Raw genomic sequence first — 27,818 nt, forward strand, 5'->3', positions numbered from 1 at the left:
AACACAGATATTACACTGTAGTACGAATCGAGGTGCCGTTTCCAATGTGAAGTTATTCTCAAAGTAATCTATTTCAAACTTCATGAAGACTTCCACATGATTGCACTGTAAATAACTGGATTATTATTATTATTTGACCTTTATTAAGCAGGATGGTCAGTTCAGAACAAATTCTCATTTGCAATGATGACCTGAAAATGTCATCACACATGAAAGAAAAATGGAAATAATGACAACGGTCTTTTTTTGTTGCACTGAGAGTGTTTATCAGCGGACGCTTGCGCAACTCTTGTGCACCCAATAATTTGCCTCATTATACAGCCAATCAAATCTGCCACTGACATGTGCCCTCCTACTGTTCAGTGAATCACTGGAAATTATCACCTCAAGTCCTCCTCTTATCTGTACATATCTGAGTTTTACAGCGCAGAGGACAAGCAGGGTCTCAGGCAGAGGAGAGTCTCCAGAAGAGGAGAGTTCAGATACAGTGATGCCACCACTCTGTGCAATTCTTGTGCTTTTCAGCAAAGTCTGTAAGTGAATAAATATTACTATTTACTTATCAGCCAAAATAACTCTACTCAAGGACTGTATAGAGGTTTTATGAACAGGTTGATGTTGTTTTCCTGCTGACACTGAGGTTGAAATATTGCTTTCTGTTTTTTTCCAGATGGTCTGCTTGGGAAGAATGTTAATCAGCCTTACGCGCTGGTGAGAGCTCAGCTTGGAGACACTGTGACTCTCCCATGTTTCCATGCTCAAGATTTTGTGTCCTGTGCCAGCTGGTTTAAGCAGCCTCTTGGAGAGAAGCCTCAGATTGTAGCACTAACAATGAACCCTGAATCAGGTGCTATATTTTTCAATGAGTTTAAAAACAGCACACGCCTCAGTGCTAAAACAGCGAAGGGGAGCTTTAACCTGACTGTGTCAGGAGTAGAGCCGTCTGATTCAGCCACATACTACTGCAGTATTACGCGCTACAGTGAGATCAGCTTTGGAGATGGAGCTACTTTAATGATGACAGGTAAATTTAAAAATTATTTCCTTTTTCCATAACCGTAATTTGTAATAGTAATTTGTCATTCTGTAGTTTAAATTGAAGCTCTGGGTATGTTTATTTATAGACTGGCACAGCAAAAAGAAATATTGATTCCATTTACAGTATGAAACAAACAACAACAAAGAACTCTAGAAAAAAGTGCATGTTCCAGAAATGTTATTAAAAATGCATTTCTGTAACTGTAAATGAGACCTTTCCATGACACTGATATGTATGACTTTATAAGTCTCTGTTTATAGGGACATTTTTGTCCAGTGCAAATCTACCATTTTATAATTGCACCAATGTACTGACTGAAAATAATTTTGAAGCACACTATTTTATCATGTTTTTAACACTCTCTTTCTGTGAAACCATCTATGCTCAATCAAGGAGCACATGTCTTTGGATAGTTAATATAGTTCATTTTGAAGGCTATATATACGCTTGTAAATATGCGAGTATCACTACGAAGTTTCTGAAAATTTCCTAGCTGCATGATTTTTTGAGTAATTCAGAAACAAGGCATTAAAACCTGTTTCTATGAATCACAGTTTTTAAAAATTTACCTTTTTGCTTATAGTTCCAGTGTGTCCAGCATGTCTTGTCATCTTTTTTTTTTTGTTAATATATTACCTGATTCTGCTCTAGTGAAAAAAATATTGATTTACAAATTAATATTTAATTTAATACAACGGTTATAATTTCTTGTATAGTAAAATACATATGGTTGTAGAGGTAGTCAATAAACCTTTTTCACATAACAATGCTTTTGGAGACTGCATTGGCCACATGGCACTCCGCTCAGCTGAAACATGAAGTTTAACTCATCGTGCTGCTAAATTACCAACTTGTTCCAGGTGCATGCACTTCTGCCGAATGCAGTTTTTGAATATAAATGGTCCGTTTCACTCACAAAATCAGGTGATTTGGCAGCTCTCACAACAGGACTGTTCTCACTGCCGGTTCTGTTGCTTTTTCATGGCTCATGGTAAACAGTGTGGGGCATACAGTCTCATTTAATGGGGCATTTATTTTGCATCTTCCATCCACTGAAGCCCCCGCTCGACCCTCAGTACCTTTGCAGCCTTTAACGCTTGTTAAATCTTGTTTAAATGCTCATTTTAATGGCAGCTGCACAATTTATATGCAAGGATTTAAATTCAATTCAATTTGTCCTTATAATGGTCTCCAGTCGACAATTTTGCATTGCATTGACATGAGTATGAACCTTTTACAGGGTCAGAGTCACACAACAGGACAGTAGTGCTGCAGCAGCCCGAGTCTGAGTCAGTGCAGCCAGGAGACTCTGTGACTCTGCAGTGTACAGTACACACTGAGACCTGTGCAGGAGAACACAGTGTGTACTGGATCAGACAGGGCTCAGGAGAGTCCCCTCCAGGAATCATTTACACCCATGGAACAAGGGGTGATGAGTGCCAGAGGAGCCCTGGGGCTGTGTCTCCCACACAGAGCTGTGTCTACAACTTCCCCAAGAGGAACCTCAGCTCCTCTGATGCTGGGACTTACTACTGTGCTGTGGCCACCTGTGGGGAGATCCTGTTTGGGAACGGAACCAAGCTGGGCATAGAGGGTAATCCATAAATAGACCCGCCCCATCCATCCCCCCCTTACACACACACACGTTTTGGACTGCGATACCCCATTAGACTAATACAACCCCAAACAGGGTGAGCTCTTTCAAGGTCCTAAATAGACTTCAAAACATTGGGTTGCACTGCACTCAAGAATTTCCTTCGTTGTTATGAAAATAATAAGAAATTTTCACGGTTCTTCAAATCATGAATTGGGCAGGAGAGGATCTATGTTACAATGGTCAATTTAGAATGTTGTAATTTCAGTGTTCAAATGCCTCTAGCCCGATTTTCTACCTGACTGGGGCAGATCATATTTGCCCAATGAAAATAAAGTAACAGACTGGCTGTACCTGCACTTGAATTTTATTGTTTTTTATTTCAGGGGAACCGAAGACAGTCTCTTTCATAATTCTCAGCATCCCTTGTGTGGCGTTGGCTTTGAGCCTGATTGTGATCGCCGCTCTTCTCCGCAGTTGGAAGAAACGAAAAGTTTGTGAGCACTGTACAGGTGAGTGATGTTAGCAAATAGAAAAGGCTGTGCACTCTGTAAAAGTGAGTTATATTAGCAGATATAAAAGGTTGTGCACTCTGTAAAAGTGAGTTATATTAGCTGATAGAAAGCTCTGTAAAAGTGAGTTATATTAGCTGATATAAAAGGTTGTGTACTCTGTATCCGAGCTATATTAGCTGATAGAAAGCTCTGTAAAAGTGAGTTATATTAGCTGATATAAAAGGTTGTGCACTCTGTAAAAGTGAGTTATATTAGCTGATAGAAGGCTCTGTAAAAGTGAGTTATATTAGCTGATATAAAAGGTTGTGTACTCTGTATCCGAGCTATATTAGCTGATAGAAAGCTCTGTAAAAGTGAATTATATTAGCTGATATAAAAGGTTGTGTACTCTGTATCCAAGCTATATTAGCGGATAGAAAGCTCTGTAAAAGTGAGTTAAATTAACTGATAGAAAAGGCTGCGCACTGCGTGAAAGCAATGTGCTTTTTTCTTTTCTGAAAAAACGAAGAGCCCTACAAGAAATGGGTTTTATTTCTGCAGCCCACGGGCACTGCAATATCAAAAGAGTATGAGAGGGCTATAGAGTCTAATGTTAGTGCACAGTAGCTCAGTTTTACAATGATACCTAGCTAGCGATGAGGAACCGGCTCTAACCTAGCTAGCGATGAGGAACCGGCTCTAACCTAGCTAGCGATGAGGTACCAGCTCTAACCTAGCTAGCGATGAGGAACCACCTCTAACGTAGCTAGCGATGAGGAACCGGCTCTAACCTAGCTAGCGATGAGGAACCGGAATCTAACCTAGATAGCGACGAGGAACCAGCTCTAACCTAGCTAGTGATCAGGAACCGGCTCTAACCTAGCTAGCGATGAGGAACCAGCTCTAACCTAGCTAGCGATGAGGAACCGGCTCTAACCTAGCTAGCGATGAGGAACCAGCTCTAACCTAGCTAGTGATCAGGAACCGGCTCTAACCTAGCTAGCGATGAGGAACCGGAATCTAACCTAGATAGCGACGAGGAACCAGCTCTAACCTAGCTAGCGACGAAGAACCGGCTCTAACCTAGCTAGCGACGAGGAACCGGCTCTAACCTAGCTAGCGACGAGGAACCGGCTCTAACCTAGCTAGCGACGAGGAACCGGCTCTAACCTAGCTAGCGATGAGGAACCGGCTCTAACCTAGCTAGCGACGAGGAACCGGCTCTAACCTAGCTAGCGACGAGGAACCGGAATCTAACCTAACTAGCGACGAGGAACCAGCTCTAACCTGGCTAGCGATGAGGAACCGGCCCTAACCTAGCTAGCGGACATGAATACTAATGAGTGCAGGATACACGCCCACCCTGTCCTGTCACAAAAAATCTAATGATGTTTATTACAATTTACTGGTTAATAATTGGGTTAAAAACTTGAAAGAAATATCAAGAAGACAATCAATTGCCACTTCTGGGAAATATAACCACAATTTGAATCCAGTTGCCTGTAACTTTAAAATAGAAACGTTTTGCAGATAACTTTCAAGCTCCATTCCACTTATCCTATAGTGCATGTTAAATTAATCATAAAACATTTATCAATATTTTAAAATATTCTCATCTTCAAACAGGTAACAATCTTCAGAAAAGCCGGCTTGACACCACCGACGATCCAAGAGAACAGGTGTGAAAGATGCTTACTACATCCGTTCAAAACTTCCCACAAAGCCATGAGGCTTGAAACAGAGCTTTCCATATTCTATCATATTGTGTGCTAATATATGCTAATATATAGGCCTACTCTGGATACATACATCTTTTAACTGACTATTTTCCAAAAGGTTGAAAGAGCAAACAACCACTTATGAATTTTATGATCTGAATTATTGAAAATGAACAAGGAAGAAATATATTCATTTATACCAGCATTGTGCCATAGCAGTCGTACAGCTCGTGGTAATCTGGGCGGTAATCTGTGGTATAAGGGGTAAGGAGCTGGTCTTGTAACCTAAAAAAAATATCACCAGTTCGATTGCCAGGCAAGACACTGCCGTTGTACCCTCGAGCAAGGTACTTAACCTGCATTGCTTCAGTATACATCCAGCTGTATAAATGGATGCAATGTAAATGCTGTGTAAAACGTTGTGTCAGTCGCTCTGGATAAGAGCGTCTGCCAAACGCCTGTAATTTAAATGTGATCTTTGCCCTTACAAACTCCCGTCATGGTTTCTGTTTTCGCCTGCCTTCCCACAGTGCTCTACTGAGGACGCGCTGAACTACGCCGCTCTGAGGTTCAGTGAAAAGAACACAAAAGTCAGGCCCAAGAGGAGAGACCAGCGGGAAGACCCCGTCTATTCCGACGTGAGAACTCAAGACTGGAGGTGAAAGCTTTTCTGAAGGTATCCAACAAAGATCGCGGAAGAAAACTTCGTCTAACTGGAGTGAACGCACATTGGAGTTTTGGCAGCGGCAGTGCGGCTGTACTGTATGCTCTTTATCTGAAAGCTTTAATTTTGGGTGACTAACGTTTACCTATGCCGAATATTTGCTGACGCGATTCAAGTTGAGTGCGTTTTATTTTCCATGCACCTGCAGGAAAAATAGCTGCAAGTTAAACTTTAATTTTTATTTGAAAGAAAACAATGGCCCAATTTTGATTTTCTTTTTTTTTTGTTCCACTTCCTGTCAGTTCAACCAACAATTCAAGCTTCTGAGTTACTTTCTTCCCTTTTGACATTTTCATTTTGTCATTTGCCTCTGACGCATTGACACATTGGCAATGCAAGTATATGTTTTATTTTCTATGTACCTGTAGGGAAAATAGCTGTAAGTTATGTTTGAATTTTTATTTGTAATATTCCTTTGGCTTAAGTATGTGATGGCTGACTTCTTTTTTGTGAAGGAAACTGTTAGAGTGCACTATTGTGTGTACATGACAAACGATCATGTTATACCATATTGTCTTTAACTGAATGGCTGCTTAGTCCTGGACTAAACTGAGTTTTGTATTATGTATTGCTTTGTATTATGTACTGGCCCATAATTAAAAAAAAATTATCTCCTGAATAAAATGAAATGAAACATGCCTAAATCATCATCATCATTATTATTATTATTATTATTATTATTATTACTATTATTTATGTATTGTATCCTAAAAATCATCTTCATCATCATCATCATCATCATTGCCTTCATCATCATCAGCATCAGCATCAGCTTCATCATTATCATCGTCACCACCACCACCACCAGCATTGTCATTGTCATCGTCATCATTGTCATCACCACCATCATCATTTTTTGTTTGATTGATCAACTTCTAACCACCGTTATGTTATGAAGGTTAATGTGCGAGCTGGCTTGAATGACCATCTACAGTTGGAACCCAACCCACACAAGATAATGATTTGACTTGTCACAAGAAGTCATTTATTTCTGGGCGAAGATGTCAGAGAGTCATCCTGTTCAGGCTCATGGTATCATAAGGTTTTTTAGCTTGATGAGTACGTCCAATAACAGGTATCCATGAAGCCGTATGCATCATGAGAATGTAAGAAAAGGCAAACGCTGAGTTTGAACACGAGTGAAACAGAATTATGTGCCTACTGTGCAGCCACAGAATTATGTACCTACTGTGCAGCCACACACACAAAAAAAAAAAAAAAAAATAGAACATCACTGAATAACAGGAATTGTACATACAGCATTTTCAGAACCGCACTGGATTACACTGCACAGCACAAACTTGCCCTCAAATGACATAAGAGTTCCACCCGCTCGGGGCGCAGCAGGTTTCAGGGGGGCCATCACGGCAGCCGTAGGAAATTGGCCCACTCTCAGTGACGGTGATCAACAGTAAAATGGAGCAAAGAAGACAATGGCCCAATTTTCATCTTTTTTGTTGTTGTTCCACTTCCTGTCTGTTTAACCAATGGTTTGAGCTTCTGGGTTAGTTTCACCCCCTCCTGACATTTTTATTCCTGTCAATTGCCTCAGATTGACACAGAGCACAGAAGCCCAGCCGGAGGAGCGGGAGAAAGATGTGTGCGATTAGAATCTGCCTGTGCGTGCTGGTTCTCGGGAAGTTGTGTAAGTGCTGCTTCTATGGACAGTGCTGGGTTTCACCGTGGCAACATGAAAAAAAAAAAACTAAAACAAAAAAATCAACAAACAGACAAAACCGGGCCACAGGAGTTATGTCATGCGCCTTGAATATGGAGTTAAATAGTTCAATTCAAACGTGCAGCTACAACCGGCTCGTTTGAATCAGGACCTAACATTGATCCCTTCTTGTGTGCTGATGGCTTGTATGTTTGACTTTTAACTGACTGGAATTGTTGTTTCCTTGTGAAGTGCTCTGGGACATCAACATGAGGGGCACTGTATAAGAGCTTCATGCATTTAATTATGTGTTACATCACAGGAGCTTGACAGAAAAAGTTGGGTTGTTCTAAACTAAATGGTCAGATACTTTCTAAGATTTATTTCATTTGTGAAATTGTGGTTCTTTTGAGCATGTACTTGGATAGAAATGTATGCATTCCGTCTTTTCTCTCTCGTCTTTTAGATCGGACACAGACCGAAGGCTTAGCTCAGCCAGTTCTCCTGCTAACAGCTCAGCTTGGAGACACTGCAACGCTGCGGTGCTTCTTTGCTAAAGAGAAAACCGCAATCATAGTATTGTACAAGCAAACTGTGGGCCACACACCTGAGCTCGTATTGTCATCAGTTAAATATGGAAATGATGTCACCTTTAACAGTGAGTTTAAAGATGACCCACGCATTAAAGCTCACATGCACAATGGAATACTGAATTTAATCATCTCCAAAACCCAACCATCAGACTCAGGGATGTATTACTGTGGGAAAATGTATTCAACAACCCTGGAGTTTGATAAAGGAATGTTTCTTATACTACAAGGTATGGAAATTAAATATTTTTACTTTGATATTTATTTTATAACCTGATTGGGTTATACAGTGAGCTCCAAAATATCTGGGACAACATTGTGGTATTTTTTTTCTTGATTTGGCTCTGTTCTCCTCAGTTTATGATTTGCAATCAGACAATTCATGTGTGGTTGAAGTGCACACGCTCAGCTTTTATTAAAGGTCATTTTTTATATACTTTGGTTTCACCATGAAGAAATTACTTTTTATACTTAGCCGCCCCATCTCAGTGTGGCATATTGTGTGGGACTTAATGTTATGCAAATTAAAACAGTCATGTTTAGTACTTTGTCGTATGTCTTAAGTAGTGCCGTCAGCATATAAAACGCATGTTCAATAGGATTCAGATCAGATTCAGATGTTAGCATTGAAAAGTGCCTTTGCTGCTTTAGCAGTATGTTTGGCATCATTGTCTTGCTGTAGGATGAAGTGCCGTCCAATGAGTTTGAAGGCATTTGGTTGAGCAGACAAGATGCTCTCAGATGCTCTCAGCAGCTACATCACCAGTGAGCCAGTATCTGTGGCAGGCATACATGGCCAAACCACAAGGCCTCCACCACCATGTATGATAGATAAGGGGGTGCTTTGGATCTCTGGGCAGTTCTTTGTGTTTTTGTCCCAAACAAGATTAAGCTCACTGTATAACTAGACCTTTTACTGCATAATCAAAATGAACCTTTTACAGGGTCAGAGTCACACAGCAGGACAGTAGTACTGCAGCAGCCCGAGTCTGAGTCAGTGCAGCCAGGAGACTCTGTGACCCTGCAGTGTACAGTACACACTGAGACCTGTGCAGGAGAACACAGTGTGTACTGGTTCAGACAGGGCTCAGGAGAGTCCCCTCCAGGAATCATTTACACCCATGGAAACAGGAGTGATGAGTGCCAGAGGAGCTCTGGGGCTGTGTCTCCCACACAGAGCTGTGTCTACAACTTCCCCAAGAGAAACCTCAGCCCCTCTGATGCTGGGACTTACTACTGTGCTGTGGCCACCTGTGGGGAGATCCTGTTTGGGAACGGAACCAAGCTGGATGTTAAGGGTAAGAAAAAATGCAATCACATAGTAAAAAGTATTGTCTTTGTTCATGCTTTTTTTTCTTTCTTTTTTTTAGCAAGGCTAAAGAATGATGTTTTTAATCATTTCAACCATTAGAGCATACAGGCTTCATCTGATATTATTGGATTATTGTTTAACATTTGCTAATTTATTTTTACATTGTATATTGTGAATAGTTTTCCATCCCTAATTTTTATTCTCATGCAGATCAGTTCTTTGGATGGGTGTCACTGTCAATGTCTTGTTATTCTCTTATTAAAATTTCTCATGAAGGGTGCTATACTAAATTTTGTTTTAAAATTTCAGGGAATGAACATCTGCCTCTGTATTGCTTGGTGGGAGCTCTGGCGTTGAGTGTGATCTTAAACATTGTCCTTGCTCTGAACAGGAGAAAAAGCTGTGAGAATTGCAAAGGTAAGAGACCAAGTTATGCATGGCACAGGTATTTTTTTTTGCAATGTTTGCAATCAAATTATTTGTTAAATCACATCAGACAAGTATGAAAGATAAAGGGTGTTTGATGTAAAGTTGCGTTTTCAAATTCGACAATAATTTTGTCAGCTGCATGCAAGGCAATTTCATAAATAGCACACAGAAATAGTCATATATAGTGACAGTTCTGTAAAACAACATCAGGTGAAGTTGCTCCATTGTTGCAAAAGGGTGTCTCACAACACTTTTAGGAATATTATATGCACAGATCACATGAAAAAGCAAGCCAAATCTTGAATTGTTTTTGCTTAAACTTCAGTATTTAACCCAAAATTATATTTTATGGTTCTATTTTTTATGCATTTGTGTTTGGTACCTAGCTGGCACTAAGTAAATTATAGGCACAACAGCTGTGATGTGACAAACCCTCGATTATGAAAATAAAAGTGCTCTTGAACAAAAGCCAGTAAAAAGCAATAAAAGAGAATACAGAGTAAGCAGAATTTTTTCTGCCTTCAAATAAATAAAAATGTTTTTCAGGAGATATGTAATCGCAATTGAACCCCTATTCCCTGATTATATAATAGACGTATTCATCAGATATACTTACCACATCTTATCAGATATGTATAGCAACTCACCGTCCAACTGTCGCAAATATAATTTACAAAATGAAAAACACTACTACCACAACTGCTACTGTTACAGTGAATAATAATAATAATAATAATAATAATAATAATAATAATAATAATAATAATAATAATAATAGAAGAAGAAAAATAAAAGAACACTAGCTTTATTTTCAGACAACCACCAGTGGTTTACATTTTCTTTTTACTGAAACAGGAGCTGCATCAAAGAACCACGTGTCCAGAGAAGACTTGTCAAGCAAACAGGTACAAATACTATTTTGTGAAAAAGATTTTTAAGGCAACTAACTAACTAACTAACTAACTAACTAAATAAATAAAAGTCCATTTCTGTGGTGACTATTCTCCTAAATGAGAATAAGAATGAGGAGTAATCCTATGTGGTGTGTCATGTTTTTCCTTTTAGTATGAAGAGGAAGCAATGAATTACGCTGCTTTGACTTTCACCACCAAGAAACCCAAAGTGAGGCGGAACAAGAGGGAAGTGGAGAAAGAAACGGTTTACTCAGATATGAGATTTAGAGACCGCGAGTGAAGCTTTCTGTGAAAATTCATCTTCATCACAAGAATAATCACTGTTTATCAAACATTTTCTCACTAGCATTGGTGAACATAATAATGTGTGGCTGTAACTGACATAGACCTACGGGATTTTCCTTTTTTTAAACTAAGAACTTGTGCTTGTTAAATTCTGCTGTTTTTTTAATGTTTTTTTTTTTTAAATAAACAAAGTAAAACTGCAAAAACATTGTACACTGATGCGCTTGTGTGGCTTGTCTGTTAAATGGTGCTCATTGTTGCTGAGCCTAGCTTGGTTTGGGGCAGTAGCGTAGTACAGGGAACAGTAGTTACTGTAGGGAACAGGACGTGCAACTCGATTCTCAGGTGATGCACCGCCCTTCTACCCTTGAGCAAGGCTGTTAACCCCAATGACTTCAGTATATAAAACTATCTGTGTAACATTAATCTGTGTTACACGTGTAAAATTGTGTGCGGAACTCTGGGTAAAAGTTGCTGTTAACCTTTGCTTCTGAAATGTCCAAAGATTTAGATAAAAGTATTTTACTTCGTGGCTTGGCGGTAACTTCGAGTGCGATTATAAATCGTTGTTTGCATCCAGAACAAGAGGAAAAAAGCTTTAAGAATTGCACAGGTTTTCTACAGCTAATTTATGCATTAGTTAACCATTTATTGCATGCATATAGTCTGATATCATGCGTTTTAGCTATTTTAAATTGCACACTAATGTTACCAGGGATTCAATCACTTCTGGCTCTACAGTAAATTGGGTAATTATTCAGCTGTTTGTGTTGCTGCAGAAGTAATCTTTGTGAATGATTACACATGGACATGTTGAAAGTCCGCAAATTAAATGAATCTCAATAATGGTTAGTGTTTCCCAGTCCAGATTATGGACATTGGCTGCTTAATAACTCCGTATATCAGACAGTCAGAGTATATGAATTTGATACATTTCTATCACAATGCATCTTGCTGTATGAATACTGACATGTAAAGTTTTAGAGGAATAATTGTACCACATGGAGAAGGCATGTAGAAATATGTCTGCACATCCATACCAGGGCTGGATCTGGCATAACTACCAATATGTGTCTGCCACTGCTTAGCCAGGGGGATTTGGGTACTCTGCTGCATGTTGTATAACAACTAGACATGCTTTCTGAAGGCCGAGGCCTCTTGCTAGCAGAGCCCTTCCTGTACCTTCAGTAACCAAAGCACTTCCTGTATGCACAGCGACGCTTTCTTGCGTTCTCAGTTACTGATGCTGTGCTGTTCATTTTAGAACAACTGGGCACATGTTCAGACAGAATGACTCAGTGGCAGATTCCTTCCTGTGTACAGGGACAGACCATGAACAGACTCCCACATGTTCATGCACTTCCTGCTGAGAAACCTGTCAGGTGTTCACAGGGGCCGATAATCTAGAGAACAAGGAGAGAGTAATGCCCTTACCCAGACTTGCTCCTGTAAAGTATTTAGTTTTGACAGCATTAAATGATTACAATGGCCTTTGAATCTTACATGCGCAACATTACTGGTATTTTACCCCTCACCATATTCAAAGAACATCAATCACAATGTGTTTGTCTGTTTCAAACTGCTCTGTTGTGGTGACAGGGGAGGTCCACTTATTTTCCACTCACAGCCTTGTATATTCAGCTCTACACACACCAAAGCTGCACAGGAAGACTGACCTGCTGCACAGAGCTGTATTCACACCTCCCTCTCTCAGCGCTGAAACCACACTGACGCTCCGATCAAATTCACCCGCCTCACACCTCAGACCACCTTTCCATTACAACAGACCAGACAAGAGAGGCCTAGAAAACAGTGCACTTTTATTTATAATCTGTCCACAAGAGTTAAATATACACTCAATAAGTCATAAAACATTATCTCAGCGCTGAAACCACACTGACGCTCCGAACAAACTCACACCTCAGACCACCTTTCCATAACAACAGACCAGACAAGAGAGGCTCAGAAAACAGTGTCTTTATATTTAAACAAAGAAATAGTAAATATCTGTCCCCATGTTACCAGATATAGTACAAAATTGCAGGGACAAAAAGTCAGTATTGCTTTCTATAATTAAAGAGGGCTTTACACGTTTCTATTTTACATTCATCATCATTTGCATGTTTTATGCTGTTGCTTCTTAGTTGCATTATGGTGCAAAAGCAAAGTCATCATAACCTTCTTTTTCAAGGCATGTAGTTCAAAGTTTTACCAGTAGGCAGCAGCACAGTATACTATAAATGTGACATTTTGATGATGATAAATTATAACATAATGATCTGAAACTTTTGAAAGTCACAACGTATTGGTCTGATTTTGCTGATCTGGACATATTCTTTAGCACCTATGAAATTTTTGATGTACTACTTGCAATGTTGAATATCATCATACGTAAAATGCTCAGTGAAGTGCACCTCATTAAAAGATTTAAATATGCCTTCAATAAGTCATAAAAAAAATACTGAAATGTCGTGATGAAGTTTTTCAGTACAAACATCATCAGATGCATTGAATCACTCAGCATCTGGATCCTTTCCCTTCTTTTTCTGCCCATGGTCATGTGACCAGCTGTAGTGTCATGGGACATGAAAGAGCTCTTGACTCATTCAGGCCCTGCAGTCTGCATAATGAATGTATGTGCTGAGTAAGGTGTGCAGCAGAATGGATTCAAATGAACCATGGGGGTTTTGTATATAACTGGGTGTGAGTATATGGGTGAGGGAGAAGTGTGTGTGTGTGTGTGTGTGTGCGTATGTGTGTGCGTGTGTGTGTGTATGTTTGTTTGTTTGTTTGGGTTTTAAATGAACTCACCACCAAAGAGAGCAGTATCCCTGCAAGTTAATTTCCATTGAGCACTGAGGGCATTGTCAGTATTAACTATAGACTGTTAATGTTTTAGTTTCCTGTTTATGACCTCTTTCCCTTTGAGAGCACGCTAGAGATCACGCTTTGACACCAGCTTTTCTGACCTGAGGGGGGGCTTTTTTGCACAATGCTGGAGGTGCAGCGCTCTCTGTGGTTTGGTCTGACTCTCTGGCCACTGACTCAAAACAAAACCTCTGTGCTCTGCCTTTGTGGTTTCCTCTGTATGCACGCCTTTCATACGTCACCTGGTACCCCCCTCTCTGTCTCTATCTCTTTCTTCCTTTCACTCTCTCTCCCTCTCTCTCTCTCTCTCTCTCTCTCTCTCTCTCTCTCTCTCTCTCTCTCTCTCTCTCTCTCTCTCTCTCTCTCTCATGCAATACTTAGGAGGGGTCAGAACTATGTGTGCTCTCTACATGCAATTATTTTCTAACAATAATAATACATATCTCTGCACTTAGATCAGAGGGCTGTCAGAAATCTTTCACTGGTAGTTTGAAATCTTTATAATCATGGTCTTTCTTTAGCAATTTGATTAACTTTCATTGAGCTCAAAACAACATTTGACATGTTCGTACAATAGGAGTTTAAACATTCTACAAACGTAAAATTTTTTGATTTAATCCCTAATTAAGATTAATATCCAGTGACACCCCCTGTTATAATTAGTCAGCAGTGGAATATCTAAATCCTGTTAAACATGAATTCCTGCTAAATCTGCACAGTCCATGTGTATCAAGCTTTCTTAACAGCCATGGAAATCACCTTAGGTTAAAATAATCACATTCAGTATTCAAATAAGAGATAATGTAACAGAGATAAGATAAACATTTCATTCACTTGTGTTTTGACAATGCAAGACTCTGTTATCTTCTTATGGCTTCCTCAAGATTACAGGGAACTGTGACATCACAGTATGAACATTCCACTGAGCTGTCCATGGTTCTGAACTGAATAGCATCATCACCAAACTATATTTTTTGGTCATGTACGTAGGAAGCAAATAATTTTTTTTAGGCCACTTCTTTTTTTTTTTTCAGATTACAGAAGACAGGTGCACATCCACATCCACACCCACCCCCCCCCCCCCCCCCCCCCACACACACACACACACATACACACACCATGCACACACACACACACACACACACACACACACACACACGCAACCACACACATATACACCCACACACACACACACACACACACGCAGGCACACACGCACACACACATGCACCCACACTCATATACACCCAAACAGACACACACGGACACACAAACACACAAACACCCACGCACAAATGCACACACACACACACACACACAGATTACACTGTAGTACGAATCGAGGTGCCGTTTCCAATGTGAAGTTATTCTCAAAGTAATCTATTTCAAACTTCATGAAGACTTCCACATGATTGCATTGTAAATAACTGGATTATTATTATTATTTGACCTTTATTAAGCAGGATGGTAAGTTCAGAACAAATTGTCATGTACAATGATGACCTGACAAGGTCATCACACATGAAAGAAAAATGGAAATAACGACAACGGTCTTCTTTTGTTGCACTGAGAGTGTTTATTAGCGGATGCTTGCGCAACTCTTGTGCACCCAACAATTTGCCTCATTAAACAGCCAATCAAATCTGCCCCTGACATGTGCCCTCCCACTGTTCAGTGAATCACTGGAAATTATCGCCTCAAGTCCTCCTATTATCTGTACAGTTTAAGTTTTACAGTGCAGAGGACAAGCAGGGTCTCAGGCAGAGGAGAGTCTCTAGAAGAGGAGAGTTAAGATACAGTGATGCCACCACTCTGTGCTGTTCTTCTGCTTTTCAGCAAAGTCTGTGAGTGTTTAACTGTTATTAACTTATCAGCCAAAATAACTCTACTCAAGGACTGTATAGAGGTTTTATGAACAGGTTGATATTGTTTTCCTGCTGACAGTGAGGATGAAATATTGCTTTCTGTTTTTTTCCAGATGGTCTGCTTGGGAAGGATGTTGATCAGCCTTACGCACTGGTGAGAGCTCAGCTTGGAGACAATGTGACTTTCCCATGTTTCCATGCTCAAGATTTTGTGTCCAGTGCCAGCTGGTTTAAGCAGCCTCTTGGAGAGAAGCCCCAGATTGTAACGATAACATTGAACCCTGAATCAGGTGCTATATTTTTCAATGAGTTTAGAAACAATGAACGCTTCAGTGCTAAAGCAGCAAAGGGGAGCTTTAACCTGACTGTGTCACAAGTAGAGCCGTCGGATTCAGCAACATACTACTGCACTCTTACGCGCTACAGTGAGATCAGCTTTGGAGACGGAGCTACTTTAATGGTGACAGGTAAATTAAAAATTATTTCCTTTTTCCATAACCGTAATTTGTAATTGCAATTTGTCATTCTGTAGTTTAAATTGAAGCTCTGGGTATGTTTATTTATAGGCTGGCACAGCAAAAAGAAATATGGATTCCATTTACAGTATGAAACAAACAACAACAAAGAACTCTAGAAAAAAATGCATGTTCCAGAAATGTTATTAAAAATGCATCTCTGTAACTGTAAATGAGACCTTTCCATGACACTGATATTTATGACTTTATAAGTCTCTGTTAATAGGGACATTTTAGTCCAGTGCAAATCTACCATTTTATAATTGAACCAATGTACTGACTGAAAATAATTTTGAAGCACACTATTTTATCATGTTTTTAACACTCCCTTTCTGTGAAACCATCAATATATTCTCAATCAAGGAGCACATGTCTTTGGATAGTTAATATAGTTAATTTTGAAGGCTATATATCCTCTTGTAAATATGCGAGTATCACTACGAAGTTTCTGAAAATTTGCTAGCTGTATGATTTTTTGAGTAATTCAGAAACAAGGCATTAAAACCTGATTCTTTGAATCACAGTTTTTAAAAATTTACCTTTTTGCTTATAGTTCCAGTGTGTCCAGCATGTCTTGTCAGCTTTTTTTGTTGTTGATATATTACCTGATTCTGCTCTAGTGAAAAATATTGATTTACAAATTAATATTTAATTTAATACAATTAAATGATTTTACTATAATGTCTTGTATAGTAAAGTACATATGGTTTTAGAGGTAGTCAATAAACCTTTTTCACATAACAATGCTTTTGGAGACTGCATTGGCCACATGCATTGGCCACATGGCACTTAAATCATCTTCCATCCACTGAAGCCCCCGCTCGACCCTCAGTACCTTTGCAGCCTTCCTCTCTGCATGTTTTTGTGTCTGACTAACAGTTCTGAGATTGTGGACTGAGAACAACGGCCACAGCTTCCGTTTGGTTCATAAAATTTAACGTTTAAATTGTCGTAAAATTGAAGCAGTCAACATTTTTGGAACCTTCCTTTTAGCTGCCATGTTAAAGAAAACATACGCTTGCTCATTTTAATGGTAGCTGCACAATTTATATGCAAGGATTGATATTCAATTCAATTTGTCCTTATAATTGTCTCCAGTCGACAATTTTGCATTGCATTGAAATGAGTATGAACTTATTACAGGGTCAGAGTCACACGGCAGGACAGTAGTACTGCAGCAGCCCGAGTCTGAGTCAGTGCAGCCAGGAGACTCTGTAACTCTGCAGTGTACAGTACACACTGAGACCTGTGCAGGAGATCACAGTGTGTACTGGTTCAGACAGGGCTCAGGAGAGTCCCCTCCAGGAATCATTTACACCCATGGAAACAGGAGTGATGAGTGCCAGAGGAGCTCTGGGGCTGTGTCTCCCACACAGAGCTGTGTCTACAACTTCCCCAAGAGGAACCTCAGCCCCTCTGATGCTGGGACTTACTACTGTGCTGTGGCCACCTGTGGGGAGATCCTGTTTGGGAACGGGACCAAGCTGAATGTTGAGGGTAAGCTCATTTAAATGTATGTACGATTTAATAGCACAGTTAGTATAGATTCACATTTGTTATTTAACTAATAAGGAAAATATTTAGATTTTAACATAATTTTGATTGTAGCAACATCTCAACTTCATTCACAAAATCCTAAACAAATATTTATATTTCAGGAGGTGAATTATCCAGGCTTGTCTGGCTCTCGATCATACGGACTGGAGTTCTCTGTTGCATGTTGCCCATATTTGTCCTCATCTATTGCAAAAAGGCATAAATAATAATGCTAATATGGGATTCATATCATTAAATCAGCCTGTGTGTCATGTTCACATTATTATCTCCTTCTGGGTATTCTTTTTCTCCTTTCTCTTGTCATTCAAATTTTTTTTCCCACAGAACAATACCTGTTCACAAATTCACCAGGTGTATTAATCCTAATGTGCTGTTCTGATAAAGTTTGCAGAACAGCCTGAGACAGCTGATGTTACTCAAACAATGTAATGCAATTAAACTTAATTCCAGTCATTTGAAATGCATGGTTATGATTATGTTCCTGATCCAGTACTCAGAAATTTTGGAACACAGACAGTTATTGCAGAAAGGATTTTGTCAACTTTAGTCAGAAACTGTAAGTACAAGCAACATTTCTTTCAGTCTATGGTAGCTGCTGGCTCTTCGTGAAGATGCGTTATTTTGGGCTGTTTGAGGAATCAAATGCATTCTTAGAGAAAATACACACTTTGGAAAAAAAGCTGCCATTCCAACATCTAAACAGAATTATTACACATCACACACATAAGATAATGACTCAATGATACAAATGAAAATATATTTCAGTACAAAAAGTTCATGAACAGAACTTTGATACTGAGAGCTAATGGTTTGCAAACAGTAGCTTAAACATACAGATGAGACACAGTAACAGAATCTTAAGACTGTTATCTCCATTCCTGTTTTTACAACAGAAATGTATCATAGTGCGGTGCAGCCAATATTTTCTGTATTGGAAAAAAATGTACTGATCAGTAACAGCAAAAGCTCATGCTTACCCACCTATCACATATTCATGCAAAGTGTATCTTATTGACATTTATTCATTTCCTCTAAGAGTTAATGTTAAATGCATAGAGGACTGTGCCTTTAAAATTATTCCAGACAATTTGACAAAATGATTTAAGTCTAATAATGCGATGAGAGTTTAATTACTCTGTGGTAAAAAGGTATTCTCCTCAGCAGTGGTACTTCCGGCTTGGTCAGACGTTCCTACGAGCACAGTTGGCAGTGTTCGCGGGTGGGAAGCCGGTGAGGGTATGAGTCCTGATTGTTGCATTAGCGACTCCTAATAATGCGATGAGTGTATAATTATTCTGTGGTAAAAAGGTGTTCTCCCTGCGTTAAGCATAAGGTTAATGGCCTGCGACTGAATTAGTGTCCATCACTTCCTACATTTGGAGCCCTGCCCCACACAAGGCCATGATTTTATTTGTCAACAGACGGAATAGGCCAGGGGTGGCCAACCCAGATTCTGGAGAGCCGTAGGGTCTGCTGGCTTTTGTTTTTACTCTGCACTTAATTGATCAATTAAAGCAGTTGATTACACAGGTTACTCATCTCATCTGGTTTATTTTGTCTAAGTGGTTGTTGTATTTAAGGTTAAATACAAAAACCTGCAGACCCTGCGGCTCCCCAGGACCAGGGATGGCCACCCCTGTAATAGGCCATTGGTTTCTAAGCAGAGCACTTCGCTGGAAATTGGGAAGACTATTCTCACATTAGAATGACACCTCAGTCAGTCTCATGGTACCATGAAGTTTTGATCCTACAGGTATGTCTACAAAACAGGCAATTATGAAGCCATTCGCATAATTTAATACTCATAATAATAATAATAACTCAATAATAACAACAAACAAAACAACAGCACAGTTACTGGTGTTGAATCCAGTGAGCATTTTGCATTGCATTGAGTACAGTACAGCCACACAAGCAATGAACTGCATTTGTTGTGGAATTCTATGAAGCTCTGATTCCAGATCCCTCAAGAATGGAAGTTTTGTGGCTTGATGTTCATGCTCTCACCCGCCCCCTGGTGTCAGGAGCTGGGAATGCACCCGTTCTCTGAAGAAGAGCGGTGAACATGTACTCAGCTGCTGTGTAGCATTAATCACACTGGACCCATTCTTTTGCATTTCACAGAGATGCCTGTGTTCTGTGACCATGATTCACATTATAATGTAATTTGTCAAAAAGTCAAACAGAATGGGCTGCAGGTAGTATGGCGATGGGGATGGTAGGGTCACAGTTATTCTGCTTGTGTATCTTAAGAGACAAACTCTCAGAACATTTCCATGAAATACATACATTTTTATGGCTGTCAGAAACTCTCTTGTTTAAGGGTAAAAGAATAAAATGCAGGCTCTCAATGTCACATGGAGAGAAACTTCGCCTGATATGCTTCCTGCTCTGAGGTCACTGCACTGCTTATTGTTTCTGAAAGCTTTTACACACGGCTCTCTCTCTCACTACCAGAAAAATGTGTTTGTCTGTTTCAAACTGCTCTATTGTGGTGACAGGGGAGGTCCAGTTATTTTCCACTCACAGCCTTATACATTCAGCTCTACACACACCAGAGCTACACCGGAAGACTGACCTGCAGCTCCTCCCTCTCTCAGCGCTGAAACCACACTGACGCTTCAATCAAATTCACCCGCCTCAGACCTCAGACCACCTTTCCATTACAACAGACCAAACAAGAGAGGCCTAGAAAACAGTGCCTTTATATTTAAACAAAAAAAAAAAAGTAAATATCTGTCCCCATGTTACCAAATATAGTACAAAAATTGCAGGGACAAAAAGTCAGTATTGCTTTCTATAATTAAAGAGGGCTTTACACGTTTCTATTTTACATTCATCATCATTTGCATGTTTTATGCTGTTGCTTCTTTGTTGCATTATGGTGCAAAAGCGAAGTCATCATAACCTTCTTTTTCAAGGCATGTAGTTCAAAGTTTTACCAGTAGGCAGCAGCACAGTATAATATAAATGTGACATTTTGATGATGATAAATTATAACATTATGATCTGAAACTTTTGAAAGTCACAACGTATTGGTCTTATTTTGCTGATCTGGACATATTCTTTAGCACCTATGAAATTTTTGATGTACTACTTGCAATGTTAAATATCATTATACGTAAAATGCTCAGTGAAGTGCACCTCATTAAAAGATTTAAATATGCCTTCAATAAGTCATAAAAAAAATACTGAAATGATGTGATGAAGTTTTTCAGTACAAACATCTTCAGATGCATTGAATCAGTCAGCATCTGGATCCTTTCCCTTCTTTTTCTGCCCTGATGATACATTCTATGGTCATGTGGCCAGCTGTAGTGTCATGGGACATGAAGGGCTCTTGACTCATTCAGGCCCTGCAGTCTGCATAATGAATGTATGTGCTGAGTAAGGTATGGAGCAGAATGGATTAATATGAAACGACCCTTGAACCATGGGGGTTTTGTATATAACTGGGTGTGAGTACATGGGTGAGGGAAAAGTGTGTGTGTGTATGTGTGTGCGTGTGCGTGTGTGCGTGTGTGTGCGTGTTTGTTTGTTTGTTTGTTTGGATTTTAAATGAACTCACCACCAAAGAGAGCAGTATCCCTGCAAATTAATTTCCATTGAGCACTGAGGTTTGGGGATGGGGCATTGTCAGTATTAACTACAGACTGTTAATGTTTTTGTTTCCTGTTTATGACCTCTTTCCCTTTGAGAGCACGCTAGAGATCACGCTTTGACACCAGCTTGCTGGTCAGTGGGGGTGTTTTTTGCACAATGCTGGAGGTGCAGCTCTCTCTGTGGTTTTGGTCTGACTCTCTGGCCACTGACTCAAAACAAAACCCCTGTGCTTTGCTTGTGGCATGCACCCCTTTCATACGTTACCTAGTTCTCTCTCTCTCTCTCTCTCTCTCTCTCTCTCTCTCCCTCTCTCTCTCTCTCTCTCTCTCTCTCTCTCGCTCTCTCTCTTTCTCTCTCTCTCTCTCTCTCTCTCTCGCTCTCTCTCTCTCTCTCTCTCTCTCGCTCTCTCTCTCTCTCTCTCTCTCTCTCTCTCTCTCTCTCTCTCTCGCTCTCTCTCTCTCTCTCTCGCTCTCTCTCTCTCTCTCTCTCTCTCTCTCTCTCTCTCTCTCTCTCTCTCTCTCTCTCTCTCTCTCTCTCTCTCTCTATCTCTATCTCCTGAGATACTTAGGAGGGGTCAGAACTATGTGTGCTCTCCGCACGCAATTCCTTTCTAACAATAATAATACATATCTCTGCACTTAGATCAGAGGGCTGTCAGAAATCTTTCACTGGTAGTATGAAATCTTTATAATCATGGTCTTTCTTTAGCCATTTGATTAACTTTCATTGAGCTCAAAACAACATTTGACATGTTCGTACAATAGGAGTTTAAACATTCTACAAATGTAAACATTTTGATTTAATCCCTAATTAAGATTAATATCCAATGACACCCCCTGTTATAATTAGTCAGCAGTGGGACATCTAAATCCTGTTAAACATGAATTCCTGCTAAATCTGCACAGTCCATGTGTATCAAGCTTTCTTAACTGCCATGGAAATCACCTTAGGTTAAAATAATCACATTCAGTATTCAAAAAAGAGAAAATGTAAACACTGAAAGATTTCATTCACTTGTGTTTTGACAATGCAAGACTCTGTCATCTTCTTATAGCTTCCTCAAGATTACAGGTAACTGTGAATCACAGTATGAACATTCCACTGAGCTGTCCATGGTTCTGAACTGAATAGCATCATCCTCAAATTATATTTTTTGGTCATGTACGTAGGAAGCAAAAAAATTTTTTTAGGCCACTTCTTTTTTTTGTTTCCAGATTACAGAAGACAACCCCCCCCCCCCCAACACACACACACACACACAATTGCTGGTGGATGAGCTATATGCACCTCTCCCGCCTTTAATCTAATAAAAGTCAATGTCCAGCATATAGAACACAGTGCAGCAGGTGATGTCCTGTTCAGGTGAAAAAGTCTGAACCAGCATCCACACTCTCTATCCTGTTAGTCTTCTTAAATAATCTTCCTAAAGTTTCTGTAGTACATTTTCACTAAGAAAAGAAAGAGATTGTGTGGTCAAGTGGTCACCTTCTCACCATCAAGCTTTGTGACAAGACCCCCTGAAGTTTTGTGACAAGGTTGATTCCAAACTGATCCATTGCAATATCCCAGCTGAGGTCACATGTCAGTAGGGATTGATGTGTAGTTTCCAATGTGTGATTATTCTCAATGTAAATTATTTAGAAAAAAACAAATTATTTTTTTTCCACATGATTGAGATACATAAATGGCCACTGTACAGACACAACACGTCATAACAATGGAAATAATGACGAGGGTCTTGTTTTATTGCACTGAGAGTGTTGATTTGTGGACCTTTGTCACCCTATAATTTGCCTCATTGAGCAGCCAATCAAATCTGCCCCTGACATGTGACCTCCTATGGTTCAGGTTCATTGGAAATTATTACCTCAAGTCCTCCTTTTATCTGTACAGTTTGAGTTTTACAGTGCAGAGGACAAGCAGGGTCTCAGGCAGAGGAAAGTCTCCAGAAGAGGAGAGTTCAGACACGATGATGCCGCCACTCTGTGCTGTTCTTGTGCTTTTCAGCAAAGTCTGTAAGTGTGTAATTATTATTGACTTAAATAACTTTACACTAGGACTGTATAAAGATGTTCATACTGAGCTTGCAGGGGTTTTTTATTGCTTATTTCTCATTGTCATTTGCATTGAAATATTGCTTTCTGTCATCTCACAGATGGTCTGCTTGGGAATATAATTCAGCCTGACGCGCTGGTGAGAGCTCAGCTTGGAGACACTGTGACTCTCCCATGTCTCTACTCTGCAAAGGACGTGCCGGGTGTCAGCTGGTTTAAGCAGCCTCTTGGACAGAAGCCTCAACTTGTAGCAATAATAATGAACTCTGTATCAGATGCTATATTTTTAAATGAGTTTAAAAACGGCACACGCCTCAGTGCTAAAGCAGCGAAGGGGAGCTTTAACCTGACTGTGTCACGAGTAGAGCCGTTGGATTCAGCCACATACTACTGCGCTCTTACGCGCTACAAAGAGATCAGCTTTGGAGATGGAACCACTTTAATGGTGACGGGTAAGTATGAAGCTTAGTTGATGCTTTATACTTCTTTTTAAATGTACAGGCATTCATCAATATATTTTTGGTATATTGATTAGCTCACCTAATCAGCATTTGATTTTTAAAAAGTCAATTTTTATTATCCCAGGAATGCAGATATTTTTTTTTAGGGTAGGGTTAGCCAAACTCTGTTTTGGGTGTTCATGTATTGGTTCAGTGTTATGTTAAGATATATCGAGGTAGGTTGTTGTTTAAGATACTGCATGTTAAGCCAAAAACTGTAAATTTGATTACAACTGTAAATCATTATGATTTTTCTAAAGTCATTAATACATCACAAATAGACAGTTTCGTATACATTTGACACCGATCCAGATTGGGAAGTTCAACCATGACGTAGATTCAAAATTGTTTATCAAGAATAATGATAATAATTGTAGCCAAGTGCATAATGATTGAGTCCAAGCACATATCCTGTTATATTTTTAATTATTAAACGGAATTCTTCAGGTTCAGAGTCACACAACAGGACAGTAGTACTGCAGCAGCCCGAGTCTGAGTCAGTGCAGCCAGGAGACTCTGTGACTCTGCAGTGTAGAGTACACACTGAGACCTGTGCAGGAGAACACAGTGTATACTGGTTCAGACAGGGCTCAGGAGAGTCCCCTCCAGGAATCATTTCCACCCATGGAACCAGGAGTGATGAGTGCCAGAGGAGCTCTGGGGCTGTGTCTCCCACACAGAGCTGTGTCTACAACTTCCCCAAGAGGAACCTCAGCCCCTCTGATGCTGGGACTTACTACTGTGCTGTGGCCACCTGTGGGGAGATCCTGTTTGGGAACGAGACCAAGCTGGACTTTGAGCGTAAGCAAAACAATTACACATTGAAAGCATTGTCTTAATTAATTCAGTTTTTAAAAGGTTCATACGTTTATTTAAGGAAGGCCAGGGCTAAATTAATTAATTAAATAACATCAACCAGGGGAATATTCAGACTTCATCTGAAATTATTGGATGATTGTTTAACATTAGCTCATTTATTTTTATGTTGTAAGTTTTTTTATTGTTTTCTGTTCATCATCTTATCTAGCAGAACAGTTCTTTGGACATGTTTTCCCTGTCAACGTCTTATTATGCTTTTATTAACTCTTTGAAAAGTACGTTTTTTGGAATCATTTTCTACAACTGTTCTAGAATTCCATTGTTTTCAGTTACCAGTAGTGATTGTGATATCAGCATTAGAATGTTCAGTTAAGAACATTTTAATTGCAATCTCACACCATAAAAGGTTAATATTGCTTGTAAATTGTGCTACGCTAAATCGTTCTTTTTTAAGGAAATAAAGCTCTTCCTCTTTATTGCTTGGCGGGAGCTTTGACATTGAGTGTGATCCTAAATATTGTCCTCGCTCTGAAAAGGAGAAAAGGCAGTGAGGATGGCAAAGGTAAGAGAACAATTGTCGGTGATACATATTATGGATGTTTTATCAAATTTTGTTCATTCAAATCAGAAGTGTACGAAACATACAAAATCATACAAATACTCAATATCATAAAGGTAGGTGGCAAAAATGATGTGAACTGCGGTATATGCTAAGCGCTTGTCTAAGTTCCAAAATTTGAAAAAAACTTTGTCATCTGAAGGCTATTTCATGAATAGCATGCATAAATAGTCACATACAGTCCATGTGCAGTTCTGTAAAACAACATCAGGTGGTGCAAATGACTGTCTCATAATACTTTTAGGTATGTATACATTATATACATAGATCACATGAAAACGCGAATCAAATTTTGAATTTATTTAACTTTAACCTTTGATATCGCCCCCAATATTACACATTAGTTATGTTTATTATGCATTAATAATAATAATAATAATAATAATAATAATAATAATAATAATAATAATCAGAAGAGGATTTAAAAAAGTAGTAGTTTGTACAAATCATATTATCATTTTTTGAGCAATTCATTTTGGACAACCTTCAGTGGTTTCATTGTTATTTTACTCAAACAGGAGCCGCATCAATCAGCGAAGTGCCCAGAGAAGACCTGACAAGCAAGCAGGTAGAAATATTGCGCTGTGAAAGACATTTTTAAGAATTAAAATTTACCATTTCTGTAGTGAATACCCTGGTCAAATGATTATCAGAATGAAGTGTAATCATATGTGGTGTGTAATGCTTTTTCTTTTAGAGTCAAGAGGAATCAATGAATTACGCTGCTTTGACTTTCACCACCAAGAAACCCAAAGTGAGGAGGAACAAGAGGGAAGTGGAGAAAGAAACGGTTTACTCAGATATGAGATTTAGAGACCGCGAGTGAAGCTTTCCGTAAAAATTCATCTTCATCACAAGAATAATCACAATTTATCAAACGTTCCCTTGCCAGAATTGGTGAACATAATAATATGTGGCTTTAAATGATACAAACTTATAGGACTTGCCTTTTCTAAACCAAGAGCCTCTTTTCTAATTTAAGCATGGGAACCAACATACATTTTTGCCAAATCATTTTTTTCTGTTTTAAAAGAAACTGTTTCAAGAAATATGTGTGAACCATTGAATAAACTATAAACTGCAAATTACTGAAGAATTACCGATGCAAAAATCCAGTTAAAATGTACATTGTACAGTGTTGAAAATGAAATGGCAAAATGAAAACGCCAGTGCATTTATCCTGCATGTAGTAGTAACTGTGCCATAATTCTAAAAAAAACACAAACTGGAAGAAGAAACAGTGCATATTATAAATGACCAGAGCAAAAACATTTATTAAAATATAAACCATGAGAAAACGCGACTGCTTTCCCTGCAGCGGTACTGGATGGCTGTCAGACATTTGCTAATTTTATTTTGGAAGTTGAGCCCTCATTGGCATTTTCATGGAGCTCAATTATCTTGTTCCTCTCTCGGGTTAGGCTCTGAAAATGATACTTAAATATGTTAAATTAAATTGCCCCTTAAAATGTCCAAAAATGATGCAAAAACAATGTGATTTGTGAATGCTATCAAAGTTTATATCCTGAAACAGAGAAAAAGCTGTGAGAATTGCAAAGGTGATGGGCCTAGTGTATTTAATCTGTCATGTCTTTCTATGACTTATTTAACCAAAAAATAACAATTTATTTCACATTCATATAGACTCTGGTATAATATCTTTATAACTGTATATCTAAAATAGCACACTAATGCTCCCTGGGATACAAACACTCCCAGGTGGACAGCAAATTCAGCCGTTTGTGTTGTTTTAATTCTGAGGTGTAGAAGCATGTGTGATTATAAGTGGGCATGTGATTATCAGGCCATCATCAAACCCAAATTAAAATAATGGTTAGTGTTTCCCAATCCACATTTTTCACATTGGCTACTTAATAACTCCACATATCAGACAGTGAGGGTAAATGAATCTGATACATTTCTATCAGAATGCATCTTGCTGTATGAATTCTGTCATTAAAAGTCTTAAAGCAATAGTTTCTCAGAGATATGTCTGCACATCCATACCAGGACTGGATCTGGCATAACTACCAATATGTGTCTGCCACTGCTTAGTCTGAGAAAACTTTGTTGCAGATTTGGGTACTCTCCTGCATGCTTTAGAACAGCTGGATATGCTTTCTGAAGATTAGGCCTCTTGCTAGCAGAGCCCTCCCTGTACCTTCAGTAACCAAAGCACTTCTTGTATGCACAGCGACAGCTTTCTTGTGTTCTCAGTTACTGATGCTGTGCTGTAAGTTTTAGACCACTCCTTCCTGTGTACAGTGACAGAGCACGAACAGACTCTCACATGTTCATGCACTTCCTGCTGAGATGCCTGTCAGGTGTTCACAGGGGCCAATAATCTACAGAACAAGGAGAGAGTAATGCCCTTACCCAGATTGCAGTTGTTACTGTGACAGCTGTTTAAGTTTTGACAGCTGAACATGATTAGAGCAATTATATTTATGCGTGATGTTCTTCACTGAATGTATTGATTAAAATGGCATACATTGGAATTGCATGTAATTTAAGCACAAATACATTTCTACATGTTATGGAACGTACTCTTGATTGAATTTGCATTCTATGTGATGCACTGAAGCATGACGTCTTCATAAATGTCACCCACTGAAACTTATCAGCACCTATAACCAAGCAGACTCATTCACTTAAGCTAGCC

At 39.2% G+C, this 27,818-nt stretch overlaps 4 protein-coding genes across 5 annotated transcripts; all 4 read left to right on the forward strand.

Moving 5' to 3' along the window:
* The first annotated feature begins 416 nt into the window (after positions 1–416).
* Positions 417–6,207, forward strand: LOC118223785. The gene is made up of 6 exons (XM_035410772.1): positions 417–533; positions 671–1,024; positions 2,280–2,633; positions 3,020–3,145; positions 4,754–4,806; positions 5,376–6,207. Exons 1-6 carry the CDS (start codon positions 491–493, stop codon positions 5,505–5,507), a joined length of 1,062 nt encoding a protein of 353 aa, XP_035266663.1. The 5' UTR covers positions 417–490; the 3' UTR covers positions 5,508–6,207.
* A 1,430-nt stretch (positions 6,208–7,637) lies between these two features.
* LOC118223788 lies at positions 7,638–10,758 on the forward strand. The gene is made up of 5 exons (XM_035410775.1): positions 7,638–8,046; positions 8,761–9,114; positions 9,438–9,545; positions 10,413–10,462; positions 10,623–10,758. The coding sequence occupies exons 1-5, from the start codon at positions 7,641–7,643 to the stop codon at positions 10,749–10,751; spliced, it is 1,047 nt and encodes a 348-aa protein (XP_035266666.1). The 5' UTR covers positions 7,638–7,640; the 3' UTR covers positions 10,752–10,758.
* A 4,601-nt stretch (positions 10,759–15,359) lies between these two features.
* LOC118223806 (immunoglobulin superfamily member 3-like) lies at positions 15,360–18,014 on the forward strand. Its single transcript, XM_035410799.1, has 4 exons — positions 15,360–15,468; positions 15,603–15,956; positions 17,148–17,501; positions 17,663–18,014. Exons 1-4 carry the CDS (start codon positions 15,426–15,428, stop codon positions 17,761–17,763), a joined length of 852 nt encoding a protein of 283 aa, XP_035266690.1. The 5' UTR covers positions 15,360–15,425; the 3' UTR covers positions 17,764–18,014.
* A 5,039-nt stretch (positions 18,015–23,053) lies between these two features.
* Positions 23,054–26,244, forward strand: LOC118223795 (immunoglobulin superfamily member 3-like). Of its 2 annotated transcripts, none has more exons than XM_035410783.1 (6): positions 23,054–23,179; positions 23,320–23,670; positions 24,166–24,519; positions 24,992–25,099; positions 25,675–25,724; positions 25,854–26,244. In XM_035410783.1, exons 1-6 carry the CDS (start codon positions 23,134–23,136, stop codon positions 25,980–25,982), a joined length of 1,038 nt encoding a protein of 345 aa, XP_035266674.1. In that variant the 5' UTR covers positions 23,054–23,133; the 3' UTR covers positions 25,983–26,244. The 2 variants fall into 2 exon arrangements, with proteins under 2 accessions (XP_035266674.1, XP_035266675.1); XM_035410784.1 differs by having other exon boundaries at positions 23,058–23,179; positions 25,074–25,099; positions 25,854–25,963.
* Positions 26,245–27,818: the final 1,574 nt, after the last annotated feature.

Source organism: Anguilla anguilla, chromosome 3 (genome assembly GCF_013347855.1).
Source record: "Anguilla anguilla isolate fAngAng1 chromosome 3, fAngAng1.pri, whole genome shotgun sequence".
In the NCBI taxonomy this organism is placed as follows: Eukaryota; Metazoa; Chordata; class Actinopteri; order Anguilliformes; family Anguillidae; genus Anguilla; species Anguilla anguilla.